The sequence below is a fragment of the Gymnoscopelus braueri genome, assembly GCF_963280865.1.
Source record: "Gymnoscopelus braueri genome assembly, chromosome: 20".
Classification (NCBI taxonomy): Eukaryota; Metazoa; Chordata; class Actinopteri; order Myctophiformes; family Myctophidae; genus Gymnoscopelus; species Gymnoscopelus braueri.
The window spans coordinates 23672165-23693546 of record NC_137622.1 but is presented as its reverse complement, the minus strand read 5'-3'; the positions used below and the strand labels follow the sequence as shown (position 1 = coordinate 23693546).

At 41.6% G+C, this 21382-nt stretch overlaps 2 protein-coding genes and 2 pseudogenes across 7 annotated transcripts in view; all 4 read left to right on the top strand.

Moving 5' to 3' along the window:
- Positions 1-21382, top strand: part of LOC308075518 (protocadherin gamma-C5-like) — a gene marked incomplete at its 5' end in the record, with an annotated part of 117743 nt that overhangs the window by 45095 nt on the left and 51266 nt on the right. The window contains one exon of one of the 4 annotated variants that reach the window (XM_080415446.1): positions 6404-8725. The exons of 2 other annotated variants lie outside the window; for them this stretch is intronic. In XM_080415446.1, the coding sequence (XP_080271572.1) occupies positions 6404-8725 (2322 nt within the window). Of the gene's footprint in view, positions 1-6403; positions 8726-10585; positions 12908-21382 lie in introns of those variants that run through there. One more of the 4 variants, XM_080415445.1, reaches the window with a different exon arrangement.
- On the top strand, positions 402-2300 carry LOC308076334 (protocadherin gamma-A1-like; the record flags this gene model as incomplete). The annotated part of the gene is made up of 1 exon (XM_080416571.1): positions 402-2300. The coding sequence occupies exon 1, from the start codon at positions 432-434 to the stop codon at positions 2298-2300; it is 1869 nt and encodes a 622-aa protein (XP_080272697.1). The 5' UTR covers positions 402-431.
- LOC308076333 (protocadherin gamma-A11-like) lies at positions 15250-17524 on the top strand (annotated as a pseudogene). The gene has a single exon. The product of its transcript is annotated as a protocadherin gamma-A11-like (transcript).
- On the top strand, positions 19755-21371 carry LOC308075523 (protocadherin gamma-A1-like; annotated as a pseudogene). Its single transcript has one exon. The product of its transcript is annotated as a protocadherin gamma-A1-like (transcript).

Here is a 21382-nt window from a genome sequence, read left to right as displayed (position 1 = left end):
AGGACCTGGGGTTGGATCTGAAAAGGCTCCGTTCTGGCCGGGCTCGTATCGTCACCGGAGAAAGCGTTCAGTACACCGAGCTGAAGACAGACAAAGGGATTCTAATCGTAAATGAGAGAATGGACAGAGAGCAGCTTTGTGGCCACGTCACTCCATGTAGCTTCAGCTTTGAAATTATTCTCGAAAACCCAATTGAACTCCATCGAGTAATTATTGAAATATTGGATGTTAATGACCATTCCCCTACTTTCAAAAACAGTCACATTCATTTGGAAATTAGTGAATCTGCTGCGATAGGATCTCATTTTTACTTAGAAAGTGCAGAAGACCCTGACGTAGGACTTAATAGTTTACAAAATTACGTTTTAAGCTCCAATGATAACTTCGTCTTGAAACAATATTCTAATGCCGATGGAAACAAATTCGCCGAAATGATTTTACAGAAACCATTAGACAGAGAATTAAATAGCCATCTATCTTTAAAACTGATAGCAGTAGATGGTGGGACTCCGCAGAAATCAGGTACAGTTAATATCGATATAACTGTTTTAGATGCGAATGACAATGCACCTGTTTTTAACCAGTCAGTATACCAAGCTACTGTGAGGGAAAATGCACCCATTGGTACATATATTACTACTATCAACGCGTCAGATGCTGACAGTGGATCATATGGCATAGTGTCTTACAGTTTTTCAAACTTACAAGGGAACTTGGCTGACATGTTTGATATTGACAAGACATCTGGAAAAATATCTGTTGCCGGTAAATTAGATTTCGAAAAGGACAAGAAATATGAAATAAGGGTTGGGGCAAAAGATCAAGGTGGTCTAACTGCTGGGGGTAAAGTTATCATTGAGGTTATTGATGTTAATGACAATGCTCCCATCATAAATGTCATGTCGTTCTCTAACCCGATATCAGAAGATGCTCCTCCCGGGACGACTATAGCTGTCATCAATGTAAAGGATGCAGACTCAGAAAGAAACGGACAGATAACATGCTCAATAGACTCGAAACACACATTTAAAATTCAGTCGTCTTTAACCAACTATTACAGCTTGCTTTCAGATATGATTTTTGATCGTGAAACAAAAGCAGAATACAATATTACTATAACTGCTACCGATTCAGGGACTCCTTCCCTATCTAGTGCAACAACTTTACGCCTCAAAATCTCTGACGTAAATGATAATGCGCCATTGTTCGGCAAACCAAGCTATTCGGCTTTTATAGTTGAGAACAACTCACCTGGAGTGTCAATATTTACTGTGAGTGCACGAGACACTGATTGGAATCAAAACGCCAGAATATCATATCTCATAGAGGACACGCAGGTCAGTGGTAGCACAGTCTCTGCGTATGTATCCATAAACTCTGAAACTGGAGTTTTACATGCAGTACGCACTTTCGATTATGAGCAAATCAATCAATTTAAACTACTTGTCAAAGCGCAAGATGGAGGCTCCCCTCCACTCAGTAGCAATGTGACTGTCACTATTTTCATTCAAGACCAGAATGACAACGCCCCTCAGATTTTGTATCCAGTCCAGAGTGGTGGTACTCTGGTGGCTGAAATGGTGCCCCGTTCAGCAGATGTGGGCTATCTGGTCACTAAAGTGGTGGCTGTAGATGTGGATTCTGGACAGAATGCCTGGCTCTCCTATAAACTACAGAAAGCCACAGACAGGGCACTATTTGAAGTGGGATTACAGAATGGAGAAATAAGAACCATCCGCCAAGTCACTGATAAAGACACTGTGAAACAAAGGCTGACTGTCATAGTGGAGGACAACGGACAGCCCTCTCGTTCAGCTACAGTCAATGTTAACGTGGCGGTGGCTGACAGCTTCCCTGAAGTTCTCTCTGAGTTCACTGACTTTACACACGACAAGGAGTACAACGACAACCTGACGTTTTTCTTAGTCTTAGCTTTGGCTGTAGTTTCCTTTTTGTTCATCACGTGTTTAGCTGTTATTATATCAGTGAAAATATACAGATGGAGACAGTCTCGCATCTATCATTCCAGTCTCCCCGTGATTCCATATTATCCTCCACGTTACTCAGACACTTTGGGGACAGGGACTCTCCCTCATGTGTACAATTACGAGGTGTGCAGGACAACTGACTCCAGAAAGAGTGACTGTAAGTTCGGCACAGCTGGTAGTCAGAACATACTGGTAATGGACCCCAGTTGTACAGGGACGATGCAGAGGATGCAGTATGAAAAGAGCATCCTGGATGAACCAGACTCTCCCCTAGAGGTTTGTCTTTCGATACTTACGTTACATACAATTTAAAGAAAAAGTGATATCACTCAAATATTACAATGCAAACTCAGTATTGTAAATGTAGCTTGTTGCATAGGTCTACAGTCATCAAACCTTCCATATCAAATGTATTTTTTATTTAAAAACGAACTCTTGTGTGTGTGTGTGTGTGTGTGTGTGTGTGTGTGTGTGTGTGTGTGTGTGTGTGTGTGTGTGTGTTTGTGTGTGCGTGTGCGTGTGCGTGTGCGTGTGCGTGTGCGTGTGTGTGTGTGTGCGCGCGCGCGCAGTGTTGTGTTGTGTTACACATCATAGCATTTCTACAAATATAATAATGCATACTTTGGTGCATTTATGCTCTAAGGAATTGAAGCAGATGTTTATTGCAGTAGCCTATATTTCTAAAGGGGTTCGGCTATCTGTGCTTAGCTGTAAACGTTGTGACTGCCCCTGGTGGCGCCTCAGAGACAATTGCCTATTCGTTGTGTTTCAGTACCATGGACAGCGTCGTGTCAGGGAAGCTGCACTGCATACTGGGGAGTTCAAATCTCTCTCTCTCTCTCTCTCTCTCTCTCTCTCTCTCTCTCTCTCTCTCTCTCTCTCTCTCTCTCTCTCTCTCTGCGTGAGTGTAAAGTGTAAATTAATTGAAAGGAGAGGGTTTTTATATTTCTACATCTCTCATTTAAACAGAACCGTATTTTATTTAATCGTTCGAGTAACTTCGTTTTTTATCTAAACATTGTCCACTTGACAGTAATTATTCTTGCCATATTTTCTAATTGCCTGCATCGAAAGGTACACATGGCCTAAATTGTATGTGTGCAATTCATCTCACTGATCTCACTGGGACGCTGTTGGAGTTTGAGCATTTGCAGCAGTTCCTCCCCCATCATCATCATGTGACCTCTTTTAGTTGGGTCATTTCAATAAGGAGGCAACAAGTTGAAAAGGGTAACATAATTTGTTGTGGTACAATTGTTAGAGTTTTGGCGATTTTACTATATTAATTCCTATTTCATAGGATTGTAGGCTCTATGGTGATAGAGGAGAGAGAATCCCCATGGAATCTAGACGTTAGAGGAGGTGGTGGTGATGAAGAGACTTTGCAGATAGAGGGACAAATACCCTTCATCAATGCAGGACAATAATTTTGGAGATGGTGTTATTAAGGAGATTGCTTAACGCTAACCCTGAATGAAAGAGAGAATGGCCGTTTCAGAGGCAATGTAGAACGGAGATCATCACCTGATTGGTAATCTGGAAATTGAGGCAATCTGATTGGTTATGTATGCTCACTTTGAGCATTTTGGAATGAAAGGCTTAAGTGGGACCTTTTATTCATTTTTAGGTTTTCTATTTTGTTATAATAACTTTGTATTATGCTGCAATATGCATTTTCATATTTTACGTGGACTTTACACCTCAACATTACCTGGATGTGTCCTCCTCCATGATAGCTGATTGGTGGGGTTCCATGATTGGACCTCAACTCCATTTAGTCCCCCATATATATATATATATATATATATATATATATATATATATATATATATATATATATATATGGGTCTGCATTTATTTGATTCAGATGATGTGGTCAATTTGGACCGAATCGTTGTTATGTATTTAGCAAAACAACCTTCATAAGTGAAGACAGTGTGCGGGACTTTTCCCTCCTTTCACCACTGGGAAAGCGAAAATTATGTAATGGAATTTTCCAGTAAAATAATTAAAGAAGAGAGCGTGAGGGAAAATATCTTCCTACGCAGGAGCTTAAATTTAAAGAAACTGAGACAATTTCACTTCAACAGCATTTTCGATTTTCTAGTTCCTTTGAATACTGGACAGCTCTCCCCCACCACTACTAATTTTATCATTGATTGTATTCCTTGTATTTTTTGCTTTTTATGTAATTGTCTCCGCCAGGCCGAAAGCCATGGCGAGAGAGTATGTTTTCCACCCGTGTGTCCGTCCGTCCGTTGGTCTGTGACCAGCTAATCTCTGCCACCGTTGGCTTGATCACAGCGCCACTGTGCACACACACTCCCTGGATGCCAATTCAGAACCTCTGCCCCACATTTTTCACATGGGCCTGTTATAGCGCCACCAGGAGGCCGCTTTTTGCAAAACACATTTTTGGAGAGTACTCCTACAGATTTTGTCCAAACGTTACGCAAATCGGTACACAGTATCTCTATAGTCATTAACACATTGCATGCCAGTCGCGTAGATCTACGCGAACCTATTTAAAGCCGCAGCGTGCCAGTCGCGTAGATCTACGCGAACCGCCAATTCCCATTGATATTGCCCCAGGTGCACTTTCCGGATTTTTTTTATCCATTTCCGTTTCCGGTATCCGCTTCCTGTCTGGGATCCTGTTTAAAACTCGATTTTCTCGGTTGTTGTTTTTCTCCTCGCTGATCACTGTTTACCGTTGATCGGCTGTAGCTTCAAGATGGCAGGCTCGCATTTGGAAACTGTTTTCGCTGGCCGTTTCTCACAGATCCGCTGTGTGTTTAGAACCAAATGAACGCGCACTTTTAACTTATTTAGCGAGGTCTGTGGCGACATGAAAAAAACAAAAAAACAACAATAAAACGCTGGCACTGGTGAGTACATTATGAGATTAAACTCTGGCATGGAATGTGTTAAACGAAATGAGTCTTTCAGATTTTTCAAATTTCATCCTGATTGCCTAAGAATGGCTTCCAAAGTTTGCAGGAGTGCTCCGTTTTCAACAAAATGCCTCAAATCATGAAAACAGCTTGCAATTGCAGTGAAATTGTGCACGTACATTCCCACTATGCAGAGGAAGAAATGCCACTTGAAATTTTTCAAATAAACCTCATGGTGGCGCTATAGCAGGCCGATTCGTGTTTTTACCTATAACTGCACCGATCTGTGTACAACTTTGTATGTGCACTCCCTAGAGACAAAGGAAAAACCTTTGCCCTGCATTTTTTACATCTGCCTTTTATAGCGCCACCAGGAGGCCGACTTGTATAAAACAATTGTTTTGATATTACTCCTTCAGATTTTATCCCAAATTCACGCAAATCGGTACACATGATCTCTATAGTCATGTGATCAAGACAGATCTGTTAGATTGTTCATAATCCATCCTGATTGGCTAAGATTCACATCTAAAGTTTGCAGTAGTGGCTTGTTTTGAACAAAATGCCGCAAATCATGAACGCTGCGTCCGATTAAGGTCAAACTTTGCACGCACATTCACACTATGTTGAGGAACAAATGCCACCCTTTTAACATTGGCCTGTTATAGCGCCACCAGCAGGTCTAATTAAGCAAAACACAATTTTTGAACAGAATGCCTCAAATCCTGAATGCAGTGTCCAATTGCCCTGCAAGGCCTAAGAAGAAATGGCACCCTTTTCCCATGGCCCTATTATTGCGCCACCAGGAGGCCACAATAACCTACCTGACCTGGTGGAGACCTGTGCTCCAAGGAGCACTTTTTCTAGTTTACAATGTATTTGTTTAGCTGAGTCATTCTCTCTAACGTCGCAGTTTTGTCCAATAACCTTTCTTTCGATGTTGACATTGTCATCCCTGGACAGTAGAAGTCTTAGTGGTACACCATTTCCCTGTGTGTTGTCTATAAAACTATGATTAGCACAGGTGTACTTCTAGCCAAATGCTTTACTTAGATCCAATCTTTCTTCTACTTCTACTCTATCATTGATTATGATGAACTATTTTGTTTTCATTCAATCTCTCTTGGCATTCACGTGTTGGACTCTAAGGGACGCTGTTGGTCAGAATAAATATCAGACCAGAGTTCTCAGTTAAAAAAAAAAAAAAAACTCCCCTCAGTCCTCTGTAGCTACTCTGATGACGAGTGAAGCACTGTGCTTCGAGGTGGGGCAACGCGGATGAGACAGTCATTTCGAAGGGAATCTGGGGAATATATATCTATAGCCTAAAGTTACGATTGGATCATTTTCTTTTTGCTTCATTGTCAAGAGGATTTATCCTTTCGAGATTTACGTTGGATTTAAATGCGTTAGGACATGGCATTAATACAGCCCCAAGGTGTAAAATGGCGTTTGTTTTCCAGACCTGCGTTGGAGATGCTGATGGTTTTGATGTTGTTTATTCACAACGTTGGTGGTCAAATGCGATATTCCATTCCAGAGGAGATGAAGAAAGGCTCTCTTATTGGTAATGTAGCACAGGATCTCGGATTGGATCTGAAAAGGCTCCGTTCTGGCCGGGCTCGTATTGTGACCGGAGAAAACGTTCAGTACACCGAGCTGAAGACAGACAAAGGGATTCTAGTCGTAAATGAGAGAATAGACAGAGAGCAGCTTTGTGGCGACGTCACTCCATGTAGCTTCAGCTTCGAAATAATTCTAGAAAATCCAATCGAACTCCATCGAGTTATTGTCGAGATCTTGGATGTTAATGACCATTCCCCTACTTTCAAAAACAGTCACATTAATTTGGAAATTAGTGAATCTGCAACGGTAGGATCTCATTTTCACTTAGAAAGTGCAGAAGACCCTGACGTAGGACTTAATAGTTTGCAAAATTATGTTTTAAGCTCTAATGATAATTTCGCCTTGAAACAACATTCTAACGCTGACGGAAGCAAATTCGCAGAGATGATTTTACAGAAACCATTAGACAGAGAGTTAAATCCGCATCTCTCTTTAAAACTGATAGCAGTAGATGGCGGGACTCCACAGAAATCAGGTACAGTGAATATCGATATAATTGTTTTAGACGCAAATGACAATTCTCCTGTGTTCAATCAGTCGGTGTATAGGGCTTCTGTGATAGAAAATGCGCCCATTGGTACATATATCACAACCGTTAATGCCTCGGATGCTGATAGTGGATCAAATGGCATAGTGACTTATATGTTTTCCAACTTAAAGGGGAACCTGGTTGGCATATTTGATATTGACAAGGCATCTGGAAAAATATCTGTTGCAGGTAAGATAGATTTCGAAAAAGACAAAAAATATGAAATAAGAGTAGGGGCCCAAGATCAGGGTGGCCTTAATGATGCGAGTAAACTTATTATTGAGGTTATTGATGTTAATGACAATGCTCCGATCATAAATGTCATGTCATTCTCTAGCCCGATATCAGAAGATGCTCCCCCCGGGACAACTATAGCCGTCATCAATGTAAAGGATGCAGACTCAGAAAGAAACGGACAGATAACATGCTCAATAGACTTGAAACACCCATTTAAAATACAGTCGTCTTTAACCAACTATTATAGCTTGCTATCAGATACGATTTTTGATCGCGAAACAAAAGCAGAATACAACATTACCATAACTGCTACTGATTCAGGGTCTCCTTCCCTATCTAGTGCAACAACTTTATGCCTAAAGATCTCTGACGTAAATGATAATGCACCATTGTTCGACAAACCAAGCTATTCGGCTTATATAGTTGAGAACAACTCCCCTGGAGTGTCAATATTTACTGTGAATGCACGAGACACTGATTGGAATCAAAACGCCAGAATCTCATACCTCATAGAGGACACGCAAGTCAGTGGGAGCCCTGTCTCTGCGTATGTATCCATAAACTCTGAAACTGGAGTTTTACATGCGGTACGCATATTCGATTATGAGCAAATCAATCAACTTAAACTAGTTGTCAAAGTGCAAGATGGAGGCTCCCCTCCACTCAGTAGCAATGTGACTTTGAATATTTTCATTCAAGACCAGAATGACAACGCCCCTCAGGTTCTGTATCCAGTCCAGAGTGGTGGCTCTCTGGTGGCTGAAATGGTGCCTCGTTCAGCAGATGTGGGCTATCTGGTCACTAAAGTGGTGGCTGTTGATGTGGACTCTGGACAGAATGCCTGGCTCTCCTATAAACTACAGAAAGCCACAGACAGGGCACTGTTTGAAGTTGGATTACAGAATGGAGAAATAAGAACTATCCGTCAAGTCACTGATAAAGATGCTGTGAAACAAAGGCTGACTGTCATAGTGGAGGACAACGGACAGCCCTCTCGTTCAGCTACAGTCAATGTTAACGTGGCGGTGGCTGACAGCTTCCCTGAAGTTCTCTCAGAGTTCACTGACTTTACACACGACAAGGAGTACAACGACAACCTGACATTTTTCTTAGTCTTAGCTTTGGCTGTAGTTTCCTTTTTGTTCATCACGTGCTTAGTTGTTATTATATCAGTGAAAATATACAGATGGAGACAGTCTCGCATCTATCATTCCAGTCTCCCAGTGATTCCATATTATCCACCACGTTACTCAGACACATTGGGGACAGGGACTCTCCCTCATGTGTACAATTACGAGGTGTGCAGGACGACTGACTCCAGAAAGAGTGACTGTAAGTTTGGCAGAGCTGGTAGTCAGAACATACTGATTATGGACCCCAGTTGTACAGGGACGATGCAGAGGATGCAGAATGAAAAGAGCATCTTGGATGAACCAGACTCTCCTCTAGAGGTTTGTCTTTTTCGACACTAAATCTTAGGCAATTTAAAGAAAATGTGATATCACTCAAATATTGCTAGTCACATAGCCTACACAGTCAAAACACCTTCCATAGAAATCAAACTTATTTTTAACTTGATTAGTTCCTCAAAAGCTTAATAATTGTGCACTAATGATCAACACATCATATCATTTTTTATCGTGTGTGTGTGCGTGTGTGTGTGTGTGTGTGTGTGTGTGTGTGTGTGTGTGTGTGTGTGTGTGTGTGTGTGTGTGTGTGTGTGTGTGTGTGTGTGTGTGTGTGTGTGTGTGTGTGTGTGTGTGTGTGTGTGTGTGTGTGTGTGTGTGTGTGTGTGTGTGTGTGTGTGTGGGTGGGTGCGTGATATAGGTTTGTTTTTTGTAAAAATGTAATAATTTAAGCAAATGCTGTGATCATGCATTATTGTTGTGGAGGTGCCCCAGAGACTATTGTCTCTTTTTAGTGTGTTTCAGCACCATAGTCAGGAAAGCACCACACAGTTCAAAGCTCTCTCACTCTCTCTGCGTTTTCTGAAATTAGCAGGAAGTTATTCACTCTTCACAACGTAATGGCATTTGTAAATGTAGTTTCCAATATAGTAACAAATAACTGGGTTAAAAGCCCCAAACAGCTCCTGTCACAGTGAGCCGGGTATTGTTGCTTCTACTAGTTAGTATTTTCTATATAGATGCTGCTTTGTTGCCACTATGCTGATAGCAATTTGCTGTTTGTGTGTGGATTCATTTTCTTCCCTTTCTTTTTTCGTGTCGGATCACCCCTCTCTCTCTCTCTCTCTCTCTCTCTCTCTCTCTCTCTCTCTCTCTCTCTCTCTCTCTCTCTTGACATGCATGTTTTTGGCTGTGTTTAATGCAGTATATTTCTAAAGGGGTTTGGTTTGTGCTTAACTGTAAACGTCGTGGCTGCCCCTGGAGGAGCCTCAGAGACAAGCTGTTGGTTGTGTTTCAGTACCATGGACAGCGTCATGTCAGGAAAGCTGCACTGCATACTCAGCCCGATCTTGGCATACTGGAATGCTTGCAGTCCAAATCACTCACTCACTCACTCACTCACTCACTCACTCACTCACTCACTCACTACATTGGATTTCAAAATTTAACCTCTTTTAGTTGAGTCATTGCAATAAGGAGGCAACAATTTGAAAAGAGTAACATAGGTTACAGTTTTTTCAGATCACCTTTTCTCGATTTTGGCATCCCTGCACAGTTGAAGTCTTAGTGGTACACCATTTGCCTTTACGTGTTGTCTATAAAACTATGATTAGCCCAGATGTACTTCTAGCACATGCTTTACTCTAGTTCCAATCTTTCTTCTACTTCTACTACTCTATCAGTGTTGACTTCTTGTGTCTCCTTTTGTTTACTTTCATTATTTACATGTTTTGATGATGAATTATTTTGTTTTTATTCAATCTCTCTTGGCATTCACGTTTTGGACTCTAAGGGACGCTGTTGGTCAGAATAAAAATCTGACTGTAGTTCTGTGCTTTAAAAAATCCCCTCAGTCCTCTGTAGCTACTCTGATGTCAAGTGAAGCACTGTGCTTCGAGGTGGGGCGACGCGGAGGAGACAGTCATTTCGAAGAATTCTATCTTAATTTTACAGAAATAATTTGGGGAATATAGATCTATAGCCTACCAGAGCTACGATTGAATCATTCTTTATTTTTTGCTTCATTGTCAAGGGGACTTATCCTTTCAAGATTTACGTTCGATGTAAATGCGTTAGGACATGGCATTAATACAGCCCCAAAGCGTAAAATGGCGTTTGTTTTCCAGACCTGCGTTGGAGATGCTGATGGTTTTGATGTTGCTTATTCACAGCGTTGATGGTCAGATGCGATATTCTGTTCCAGAGGAGATGAAGAAAGGCTCTCTAATTGGTAATGTAGCACAGGATCTCGGATTGGATCTGAAAAGGCTCCGTTCTGGCCGGGCTCGTATTGTGACCGAAGAAAGCGTTCAGTACACCGAACTGAAGACAGACAAAGGGATTCTAGTCGTAAATGAGAGAATAGACAGAGAGCAGCTTTGTGGCGACGTCACTCCATGTAGCTTCAGCTTCGAAATAATTCTGGAAAATCCAATCGAACTCCATCGAGTCATTGTAGAGATATTGGATGTTAATGACCATTCCCCTACTTTCAAAAGCAGTCACATTAATTTGGAAATTAGTGAATCTGCAACGATAGGATCTCATTTTGACTTAGAAAGCGCAGAAGACCCTGACGTAGGGCTTAATAGTTTACAAAATTACGTTTTAAGCTCCAATGATAACTTCATCTTGAAACAACATTCTAATGCCGATGGAAACAAATTTGCCGAAATGATTTTACAGAAACCTTTAGACAGAGAATTAAATAGCCATTTATCTTTAAAACTGATAGCAGTAGATGGTGGGACTCCGCAAAAATCAGGTACAGTAAATATCGATATAACGGTTTTAGATGCGAATGACAATACACCTGTTTTTAACCAGTCAGTATACCAAGCTACTGTGAGGGAAAATGCACCCATTGGTACATATATTACTACAATCAACGCGTCAGATGCTGACAGTGGATCAAATGGCATAGTGTCATACAGTTTTTCCAACTTACAAGGGAACTTAGCTGACATGTTTGATATTGACAAGGCATCTGGAAAAATATATGTTGCTGGTAAAATAGATTTCGAAAAGGACAAGAAATATGAAATAAGAGTAGGCGCTAAAGATCAAGGTGGCCTAACTGCAGCGAGTAAAGTTATCATTGAGGTTATTGATGTTAATGACAATGCTCCAATCATAAATGTCATGTCGTTCTCTAGCTCGATATCAGAAGATGCTCCTCCCGGGACGACTATAGCCGTCATCAATGTAAAGGATGCAGACTCAGAAAGAAACGGGCAGATAACCTGCTCAATAGACTCGAAACACCAATTTAAAATTCAGTCGTCTTTAACCAAATATTACAGCTTAATTTCAGATATGAGTTTTGATCGTGAAACAAAAGCAGAATACAATATTACTATAACTGCTACCGATTCAGGATCTCCTTCCCTATCTAGTGCAACGACTTTAAGCCTCAGAATCTCTGACGTAAATGACAATGCACCATTGTTTGGCAAACCAAGCTATTTCGCTTATATAGTTGAGAACAACTCCCCTGGAATTTCAATATTTGCTGTGAGTGCACGAGACTCTGATTGGAATCAAAACGCCAGAATTTCATACCTCATAGAGGACACGCAAGTCAGTGGGAGCCCAGTCTCTGCGTATGTATCCATAAACTCTGAAACTGGAGTTTTACATGCGGTACGCACATTCGATTATGAGCAAATTGATCAACTTAAACTATTTGTCAAAGCACAAGATGGAGGCTCCCCTCCACTCAGTAGCAATGTTACTGTCACTATTTTCATTCAAGACCAGAATGACAACGCTCCTCAGATTCTGTATCCAGTCCAGAGTGGTGGCTCTCTGGTGGCTGAAATGGTACCCCGTTCAGCAGATGTGGGCTATCTGGTCACTAAAGTGGTGGCTGTTGATGTGGACTCTGGACAGAATGCCTGGCTCTCCTATAAACTGCAGAAAACCACAGATTGGGCACTGTTTGAAGTTGGATTACAGAATGGAGAAATAAGAACAATCCGTCAAGTCACTGATAAAGATGCTGTGAAACAAAGACTGAGTGTTATAGTGGAGGACAACGGACAGCCCTCTCGTTCAGCTACAGTCAATGTTAACGTGGCGGTGGCTGACAGCTTCCCTGAAGTTCTCTCAGAGTTCACTGACTTTACACAAGACAAGGAGTACAATGACAACCTAACGTTTTTCTTGGTCTTGGCTTTGGCTGTAGTTTCCTTTTTGTTCATCACGTGTTTAGTTGTTATTATATCAGTGCAAATACACAGATGGAGACAGTCTCGCATCTATCATTCCAGTCTCCCAGTGATTCCATATTATCCACCTCGATACTCAGACACTTTGGGGACAGGGACTCTTCCTCATGTGTACAATTACGAGGTTTGCAGGACGGCTGACTCCAGAAAGAGTGACTGTAAGTTCGGCACAGCTGGTAGTCAGAACATACTGATAATGGACCCCAGTTGTACAGGGACGATGCAAAGGATGCCGTATGAAAAGAGCATCCTGGATGAACCAGACTCTCCTCTAGAGGTTCGTCTTTCAGTAGACTATTACATTTTTTGATTCCTGATTCCAATTTTACAATGCAAACTATTTAGCTACATCTGTGTGTGTGTGTGTGTGTGTGTGTGTGTGAGTGTGTGTGTGTGTGTGTGTGTGTGTGTGTGTGTGTGTGTGTGTGTGTGTGTGTGTGTGTGTGTGTGTGTGTGTGTGTGTGTGTGTGTGTTATAGTTTTGTTAGATTAAATAATTGAAGCAAAGTCTGTTGTAAAGAGCTCGGTTATTTGTGCACTGTTCAGTTAAAACCTCACTGCACTGACATCGTGGAGGTACCTCAGAGACTATTGTCTTTTTGGTGTTTTTTCAGTACCATGGACTGCGTCACGTCAGAAGAGCTGCACTGCACACATTTTTGCAATGTCTGACTATTTGTGCAATGATTAGCTATAGCCTGGAGGAGCGTATATTGTCTGTTTTGGGTCTGTTTCAGTACCATGGACAGCATCCTGTCTGGAAAGCTGCACTGCATGCTGGTTAACCTGTAGCTCTCTCTCTCTCTCTCTCTCTCTCTCTCTCTCTCTCTCTCTCTCTCTCTCTCTCTCTCTCTCTCTCTCTCTCTCTCTCTCTCTCTCTTATTTGTCTCCTTCCCTCCACCCCACTCTCTCTCATGTGCGCAAGTGTAAAAGGAGTAAGGAGAGGGATATTCATGTAACATTACGTAAGATTACGGTCAGATTTTTGCCAAGGTTTCTAAAGGCGGCTTTCCATATACATGGACTTACCTAGCCCCACCCCACACCGCCCACCACAGCAAAGGTTTCCACTACAATGAAGTGGGTAGAGTGGTGTGTAAGTGGTACTAAACTGGTGCCTAAAAAGTACCCAGTCTTGGGTAGGTCTGAGCTGGGCTAAGCGGGGCTAAAGCTGTGATAAAGCTGATTGGTCGGCTCACAGCTGTGTCTGTCCACTCAGGTCTCTGTAAAATGTAAACACTACGGTAGCAGTGTTGCCATGTCCACTTATTATAAGCGACATAGGGCTTATTTTTCTGTAAAGTTGCTTGTAAATATTGGTAGTACTTTTACTCCACTACAATTATCTGAAAACTTATTAGTTACTAGTTACTAGTTACTTTTCAGATATAAATGATTACATTATAAAACATACATTAACCACTTAAGCCCTATTTTATACCTAGGCTATTTGAAAATAGCCGATCTACAAGCTCACAACGCATCGCATCATTGTAGATCTGCTATTTTCAAACATTTTAGTACTTACTTTTGGTACCTTAAGTAAATTTTGATACCAATAGTTTTTGTACTTTTACTCAAGTAATTCCAGACTTTCACTTGTAGAGTGCTTCTACATTGCAGTATTGATACTTTTACTTAAGTAAAACATTTGAGTACTTTTTCCACCACTGCTTGTTTCTAAAATGTAGTTGATTATTTGGGGCTTGTTTCCATATGTTGTTGAAACCAGTGGTTCTTAAACATTTTCATGTCAAGGACCCCCAAATGAATATGTATTTGTCAACATTATATATGTATAGATATTTTTTAAATAGCAGATGCACAAACTCACAATGCGTCGCATCGCTACGCGTTGTGAGTTTGTAGATCTGCTATTTAAAAAGATAGATAGTCGCTTCTTTTGGGATTGTTTTCATAGACCTAATTGCTTATTTTTTTCTGCTAAACCTGGCAACAATGAATGTGCGACGATACACGCTAATAATGTTTTTTATATAAGTGATGGCAACGTGTTTAGACACCACACAGGTCTTCCCAACAATAGCGAAGATTAAAGTCAGGGTGAACATGGCCAAATAATAACTTAAGAGCCAAACTAGCTCTGAGGAAACACGCTAGCATTTAGGCTAACCCTGTAGCCTGAGGCTAAGTTGGTGTGTTAAAGAAAGGGGCGTTGATTTCCTTCGGGAGGGGAGGGGATGGTGGGGATTTTGCGAGTGGGGACTTTTGTGCAATGGAAACGCAAGACATTTTGAAGCGGTGCGGTGCGGTTCTGGACTGCACTGGACAGTGTCGTGCTTAAGCTGTGATGGAAAAGCGGCTTAAGTGTCTGCAGCGACGGGTGAACATGGCCTACATTTAATGTGTGTAATGTATCTCACTGAACTCACTGGGACGCTGTTGGCTAGCATGTTGAGGAGCTAGAGCATATTTGCAGCAGTAGGCTACCTCCCCCATCATCATCAGATGTAGAGGGAAATGAGACAAACAGATCGAGATACGGATTCGGAATAAACAGGATGATATTTGCTACTACTTATTTCTATTCCTTCAGTGGTGTGTGGATTGAGAGTTTTTACTAATAGCTGAGCGTAAATTCCAATCATTCGTGTACAATATGATTTCCTCGTGTTGTGTGTCACGAGAACTGCAGGGCAGAACAATGAGACGGCAAGTACTGTTTTTTGTAATCTCGGTATTTCATCTATGCTCGGTGCTTGGGCAGGTCACTTACTCGATTCCCGAAGAAATGGCGAAAGGATCTTTAGTCGGCAACATAGCTCAGGATTTAGGTTTGGATGTGAATAGATTTAAATCGGGAAAAGCTCGCCTACACACTGGAAATAACGCGCAATACATCGAATTGAATAAAGAAAGGGGAGTGCTCCTCGTCAAGGAAAGAATAGACAGAGAGGTGCTGTGTGGACAGACAACGCCTTGTGCTTTGCATTTTCAGATTATTTTAGAAAATCCCATTGAATTTTATAGGGTTACAATCGAAATTACTGACGTTAATGACAATGCACCTCTTTTTCAAAAGGACTCAATGAAATTTGACATCAGCGAATCGGCCTTTAATCGGTGCTAGATTTGCACTTGACAGGGCTTTTGATTCAGATATTGGAATAAATGGACTCCAAAGCTATTCCCTTAATCCCACCGATAATTTTATTTTAAAATTGCATGGTGAGGCTGATGGCAGTAAAAAGATAGAAATGGTTTTGCAGAAACATTTAGATCGAGAAAAACAGGAGCAGATATCCTTACTGCTCACTGCAGTGGATGGTGGAGAGCCGATTAGGTCTGGAACTGTGAAAATACACATTACTGTTTTAGATGCAAACGACAACTCTCCTGTCTTCACTCAAGCAATGTATAAGGCAACATTGGCAGAACATTCTCCAATCGGTACATTATTGACTGCAGTAAAAGCAACAGATATGGACGAAGGATCCAATGGTTTAGTGACGTATTCAATATCAAGTAGCGCAGCTGGTATAACAGACCATTTTGAAATAGATGAAAATGATGGTAATGTACGTTTGAAGGGTACACTTGATTATGAAAAGGCGAAACACTATAAAATTGATATTGAAGCTAAAGATCAAGGAGGTCTATCAGACTCTAGTAAGTTAATTGTAGACATTATTGATGTTAATGATAACAAGCCACTTATAGATCTAATGTCAACGTCACAATCCATCCCAGAAAACTCTCCGCCTCAGACAGTAATAGCAGTCATGAGTGTGCACGATCCTGACTCAGACAATAACGGAGTAGTCAATTGTATTCTGGATGAAAATGCTCCGTTCTTGATAAAATCTACATCCAACGGCTTCTATAGCCTCGTTACAGACAGTGATTTAGACAGAGAAGGAGCCTGTCAGTATAATATCAGTGTGACGTGTTCAGACGGGGGAGTGCCCCTCGCTCTCCAGCAGCGTCACTCTCACTTTACAGATCTCAGATGTGAATGACAACGCTCCTGTCTTTGAAAAGACTTCATATGAGGCCTACATTTTAGAAAACAACACACCAGGACTCTCTATATTCACTTTACAAGCCAAAGACGCTGACTGGAACCAGAATGCCCGTGTTTCTTACATATTGGCAGGACTCGTCAGTTAACGGAGTGCCCGTCTCCTCATATGTCTCGGTCGCTGCTGATAGTGGAGTCATACATGCAGTGCGCTCTTTTGACTACGAACAGATTAAGGATTTCCAGTTCTATGTCAAAGCTCAGGATGGAGGCTCTCCTCCACTCAGTAGTAATGTGACTGTGAAAGTACTGATCCAGGATCAGAATGACAATGCTCCTCAGGTTCTGTATCCAGTCCAGAGTGGTGGTTCTCTGGTGGCTGAAATGGTTCCCCGTTCAGCAGATGTGGGATATCTGGTCACTAAAGTGGTGGCTGTTGATGTGGACTCTGGACAGAATGCCTGGCTCACCTATAAATTGCAGAAAGTCGTAGACAGGGCGTTGTTTGAAGTAGGATTACAGAATGGAGAAATAAGAACAATACGTCAAGTTACTGATAAAGATGCTGTGAAACAAAGACTGAGTGTTATAGTGGAGGACAACGGACAGCCCTCTCGTTCAGCTATAGTCAATGTTAACGTGGGCGGTGGCTGACAGCTTCCCTGAAGTTCTCTCTGAGTTCACTGACTTTACACACGACAAGGAGTACAACGACAACCTGACGTTTTTCTTGGTCTTGGCTTTGGCTGTAGTTTCCTTTTTGTTCATAACCTGTCTAGTTGTTATTATATCAGTGAAAAATATACAGATGGAGACAGTCTCGCATCTATCATTCCAGTCTCCCAGTTATTCCATATTATCCACCTCGATACTCAGACACTTTGGGGACAGGGACTCTCCCTCATGTGTATAATTACGAGGTCTGCAGGACGACTGACTCCAGAAAGAGTGACTGTAAGTTCGGCAGAGCTGGTAGTCAGAACATACTTATAATGGACCCCAGTTCTACAGGGACAATGCAACGGATACAGAGTGAAAAGAGCATCCTGGATGAACCAGACTCTCCTCTAGAGGTTCGTCCCTTCAATAGACTATTTCATTTTATAATTCCCTGTCAGCACTGTATGACAATTTAAAGAAAAATTATATGATATAATATCACTCAAATATTACAGTTTTGAGTGATATTATTGTGAGTATCTTATTTCTGATCTAAGATAAGTCATTATATCATTAATTAAAGTAGAGTTTCGCAAACACTTAATTGCTGTGCGCCAATGACCAAAATCTTAACTCCATTGTTTATAGTAATGAGTCTTGTTTAGTGTGTGTGTGTGTGTGTGTGTGTGTGTGTGTGTGTGTGTGTGTGTGTGCTGTGTGTGTGTGTGTGTGTGTGTGTGTGTGTGTGTGTGTGTGTGTGTGTGTGTGTGTGTTGTGGTGTGTGTGTGTGTGTGCGCGCGCATGCGAGGTTTTATACATTGTTTTGTTAAATGAAATAATAATCGAAGCAAAGGCTGTAATTTTGCAGTATTGTAAATAGCTTGGCTATGTGTGCACTGTTCGGTTAAAACCTCACTGCATTGACATCGTGGAGGTACCTCAGAGACCATTGTCTGTTGGGTGTATTTTGGTACCATGGACAGCGTCACGTCAGGAAGCTGCACTGCACACATTTCTCTCTCTCTCTCTCTCATCTCTCTCTCTCTCTCGCTCTCTCTTGTCTCACGTTTTGGTTTAATATATTAACATTTTGCAAAAAGCTTGTCTTGTCTTGTCTGTCTGTCTGTCTGTCTGTCTGTCTCACTTAGTGTACACACACACACACACACGCACACGCACGCGCGCGCGCGCGCGCACGCACACACGCACACACACACGCACACACGCACACACGCACACATGCACACACGCACACACAGACACATTCTGAGCATTAGTTCATTATTACTTGTGTATTGACACATACCGAACATTAGTTCATTATTACTTGTGTATTGATACACAGTATACTCTATACATACAATCAAATATCTATAAAAAACATCTAACACATGTAATCAAATTCAGTACATTAAAATTGCCAATCTGTCACTCGTGGGTGAGATGGTAAGTAAGCTGGTCACTGTGATTCCCAAAAACATAAATATATACATAGCACCAGTCCTCACTGACCATTTGTTTTCTGTTTGTTCTCTTCCATGTTTCCCACCTCTGCTGCTGCTGTTCTGCTTGTTTCTGTCTCGATGTCATACCTGTTCCTCCCAAATAAGGTAAGAATCATATTCCTAGTATTGTTTCACTGCCAATGTCATTAACTACATGAACCTATGCTGTTGTTAACATTCGGTTATTCATGCAATGCTTAGCAGTGAACTCAAACTGCACTGACATGTGTTGGCTCCCCCTCGAGGAACCTCAGACCACAGGTTTTGTTTCAGTACCATGGACAGCGTTATGTTAGGAAAGTGGCACTGCATGTTGGAGCGCTCTTTTCCAGTTCTCTCTCTCTCATCTCTCTCTCTCTCTCTCTCTCTCTTTCTCTCTCTCTCTCTCTCTCTCTCTCTCTCTCTCTCTCTCTCTCTTCTCTCTCCTCTCTCTCTCTCTCTCTCTCTCTCTCTCTCTCTCTCTCTCTCGCATTCTGTGGTGCGATTGTAAAAGAGGGAGGCGAGGATTAATATATCTACATCTCTCTGTTAAATAGAGAGATTTGAGTTAAATTGTTTTGAATAACTTAGCTTTTATCTAAAAGATGAAGGGAAAATATAACATTAGCCTACATTAAACATTTTGCCTAGGTTTCTAACTGTCTGCAACTCTGCATGGACGAGAAAACAGCCCGTATGTGTGTAGTTTAGCACACTGAACTCACTGGGACGCTGTTGGCTAGCATGTTGAAGGGTTAGATCACATTTGCAGCAGTAGCCTCCACATCATCATCAGATGTAATACAGGGGGAAAGGGAACACGGTTTCGGAATAAGTAGGATGAGACTCTGAGAATTGCTGCCACGTTTTTCATTTCTTGGTGTGTGGATTAAGAACTCCCATTTGTATTCATAATAGCGATGCACAATTTCCAAATACTCTCGTTACTGATTTAATTTCCCTTGTGTTGTGTGGCAAGAGAACTGGAAGGACAGAACAATGAGACGGCAAGTACTTGTTGTTTATCTCGATCTTTTCTCTCAGCTCGGTGTTCGGCCAGGTCAGCTATTCCATTCCTGAGGAAATGGCGAAAGGTTCTGTTGTTGGAAATATAGCCCTCGATTTAGGTTTAGACGTGAAAGAATTGAAATCGGGCAACGCTCGCATGTATATGGGCTGATAATGCGGAATACATCGAGCTGAATAAACAAAGAGGACTCATCCTTATCAAGTGAGAAAATAGACAGAGAAGCACTCTGCCGTCAGACGACGCCCTGTGCTCTTGAATTCCAGTTAATTTTAGAGAATCCTATGGAATTTTATACTATCACGGCTGAGATAACCGATATTAACGACAATGCTCCAAATTTTAAAAATACTGAAATTAAGTTTGAAATTAGTGAGCTTGCTCAACATGGAGCTAAATTTGCACTTGAAAAGGCAAATGACGACGACGTAGGCATCAACGGCCTCCAGGCTTATTCGCTAAGAGAGAATGACAATTTTGTTTTAAATGCTTATCGAATTGGAAGTAGTAGGAATGTCGAGATGGTTTTAAAGAAACCTCTTGACCGAGAACAACGGGAGCATCTGTCTTTGGTGCTGACAGCCATGGATGGAGGCGAGCCACAGCTCTCTGGAACCATGCAAATTCTCATCACCGTGGTGGACGCAAATGATAACGTGCCCGTTTGTTCTCAACAAGAATACAAAGCTAATGTCAAAGAAGATGCCGCTATAGGCACTGTTTTAACAACGGTTAGTGCAACCGATGCCGATCAGGGTTCAAATGGGCATATCCAATATTCTATATCAAATAAAGCAGATGGGGTTGTTGATTTGTTTAAAGTAGATGAAGAAAACGGAGTCGTCCAACCTGCTAAGGAATATTGATTATGAAAGGGGTTGAAACATTATGAAATAGACGTTCAAGCTACAGACCCCGGTGGCCACTCTGATATCTGTAAAGTTATAGTTGAAGTGATTGACACCAATGATAACGCACCTGCTATAAGCATTATGTCAAAATCCACGAGCATATCTGAGGGTGTACAGCCAGGCACAGTGGTGACAATGATGAATGTACAAGATTCAGACTCTGGTGATAATAGAAAAGTCCATTGTACTTTCAATGACAATATTCCTTTTACTATGAAGTCCGCGTCAAATAATTTCTTCAGTTTAGTGACAGACAGTGAATTGGATCGAGAGAAAGTCTCAGAGTATAATATCACTGTGACGTGTTCTGATGAGGGAGTGCCCTCACTCTCCAGCAGAGTCACTTTGACCTTACAGATATCAGATGTGAATGACAACGCTCCTGTCTTTGAGAAAACCTCATATGAAGCCTACATTTTAGAAAACAACACACCAGGTCTCTCTATATTCACAGTAAAAGCTATAGACGCTGACTGGAACCAGAATGCCCGTGTGTCTTACATACTGGAGGACTCCTCTGTTAACGGAGTGGCCGTCTCCTCTTATGTGTCTGTTAGTGCTGATAGTGGAGTCATACATGCAGTGCGCTCTCTTGACTACGAGCAAATCAAGGATTTCCAGTTCCGTGTAAAAGCTCAGGATGGAGGCTCTCCTCCACTCAGTAGTAATGTGACTGTAAAAATACTGAT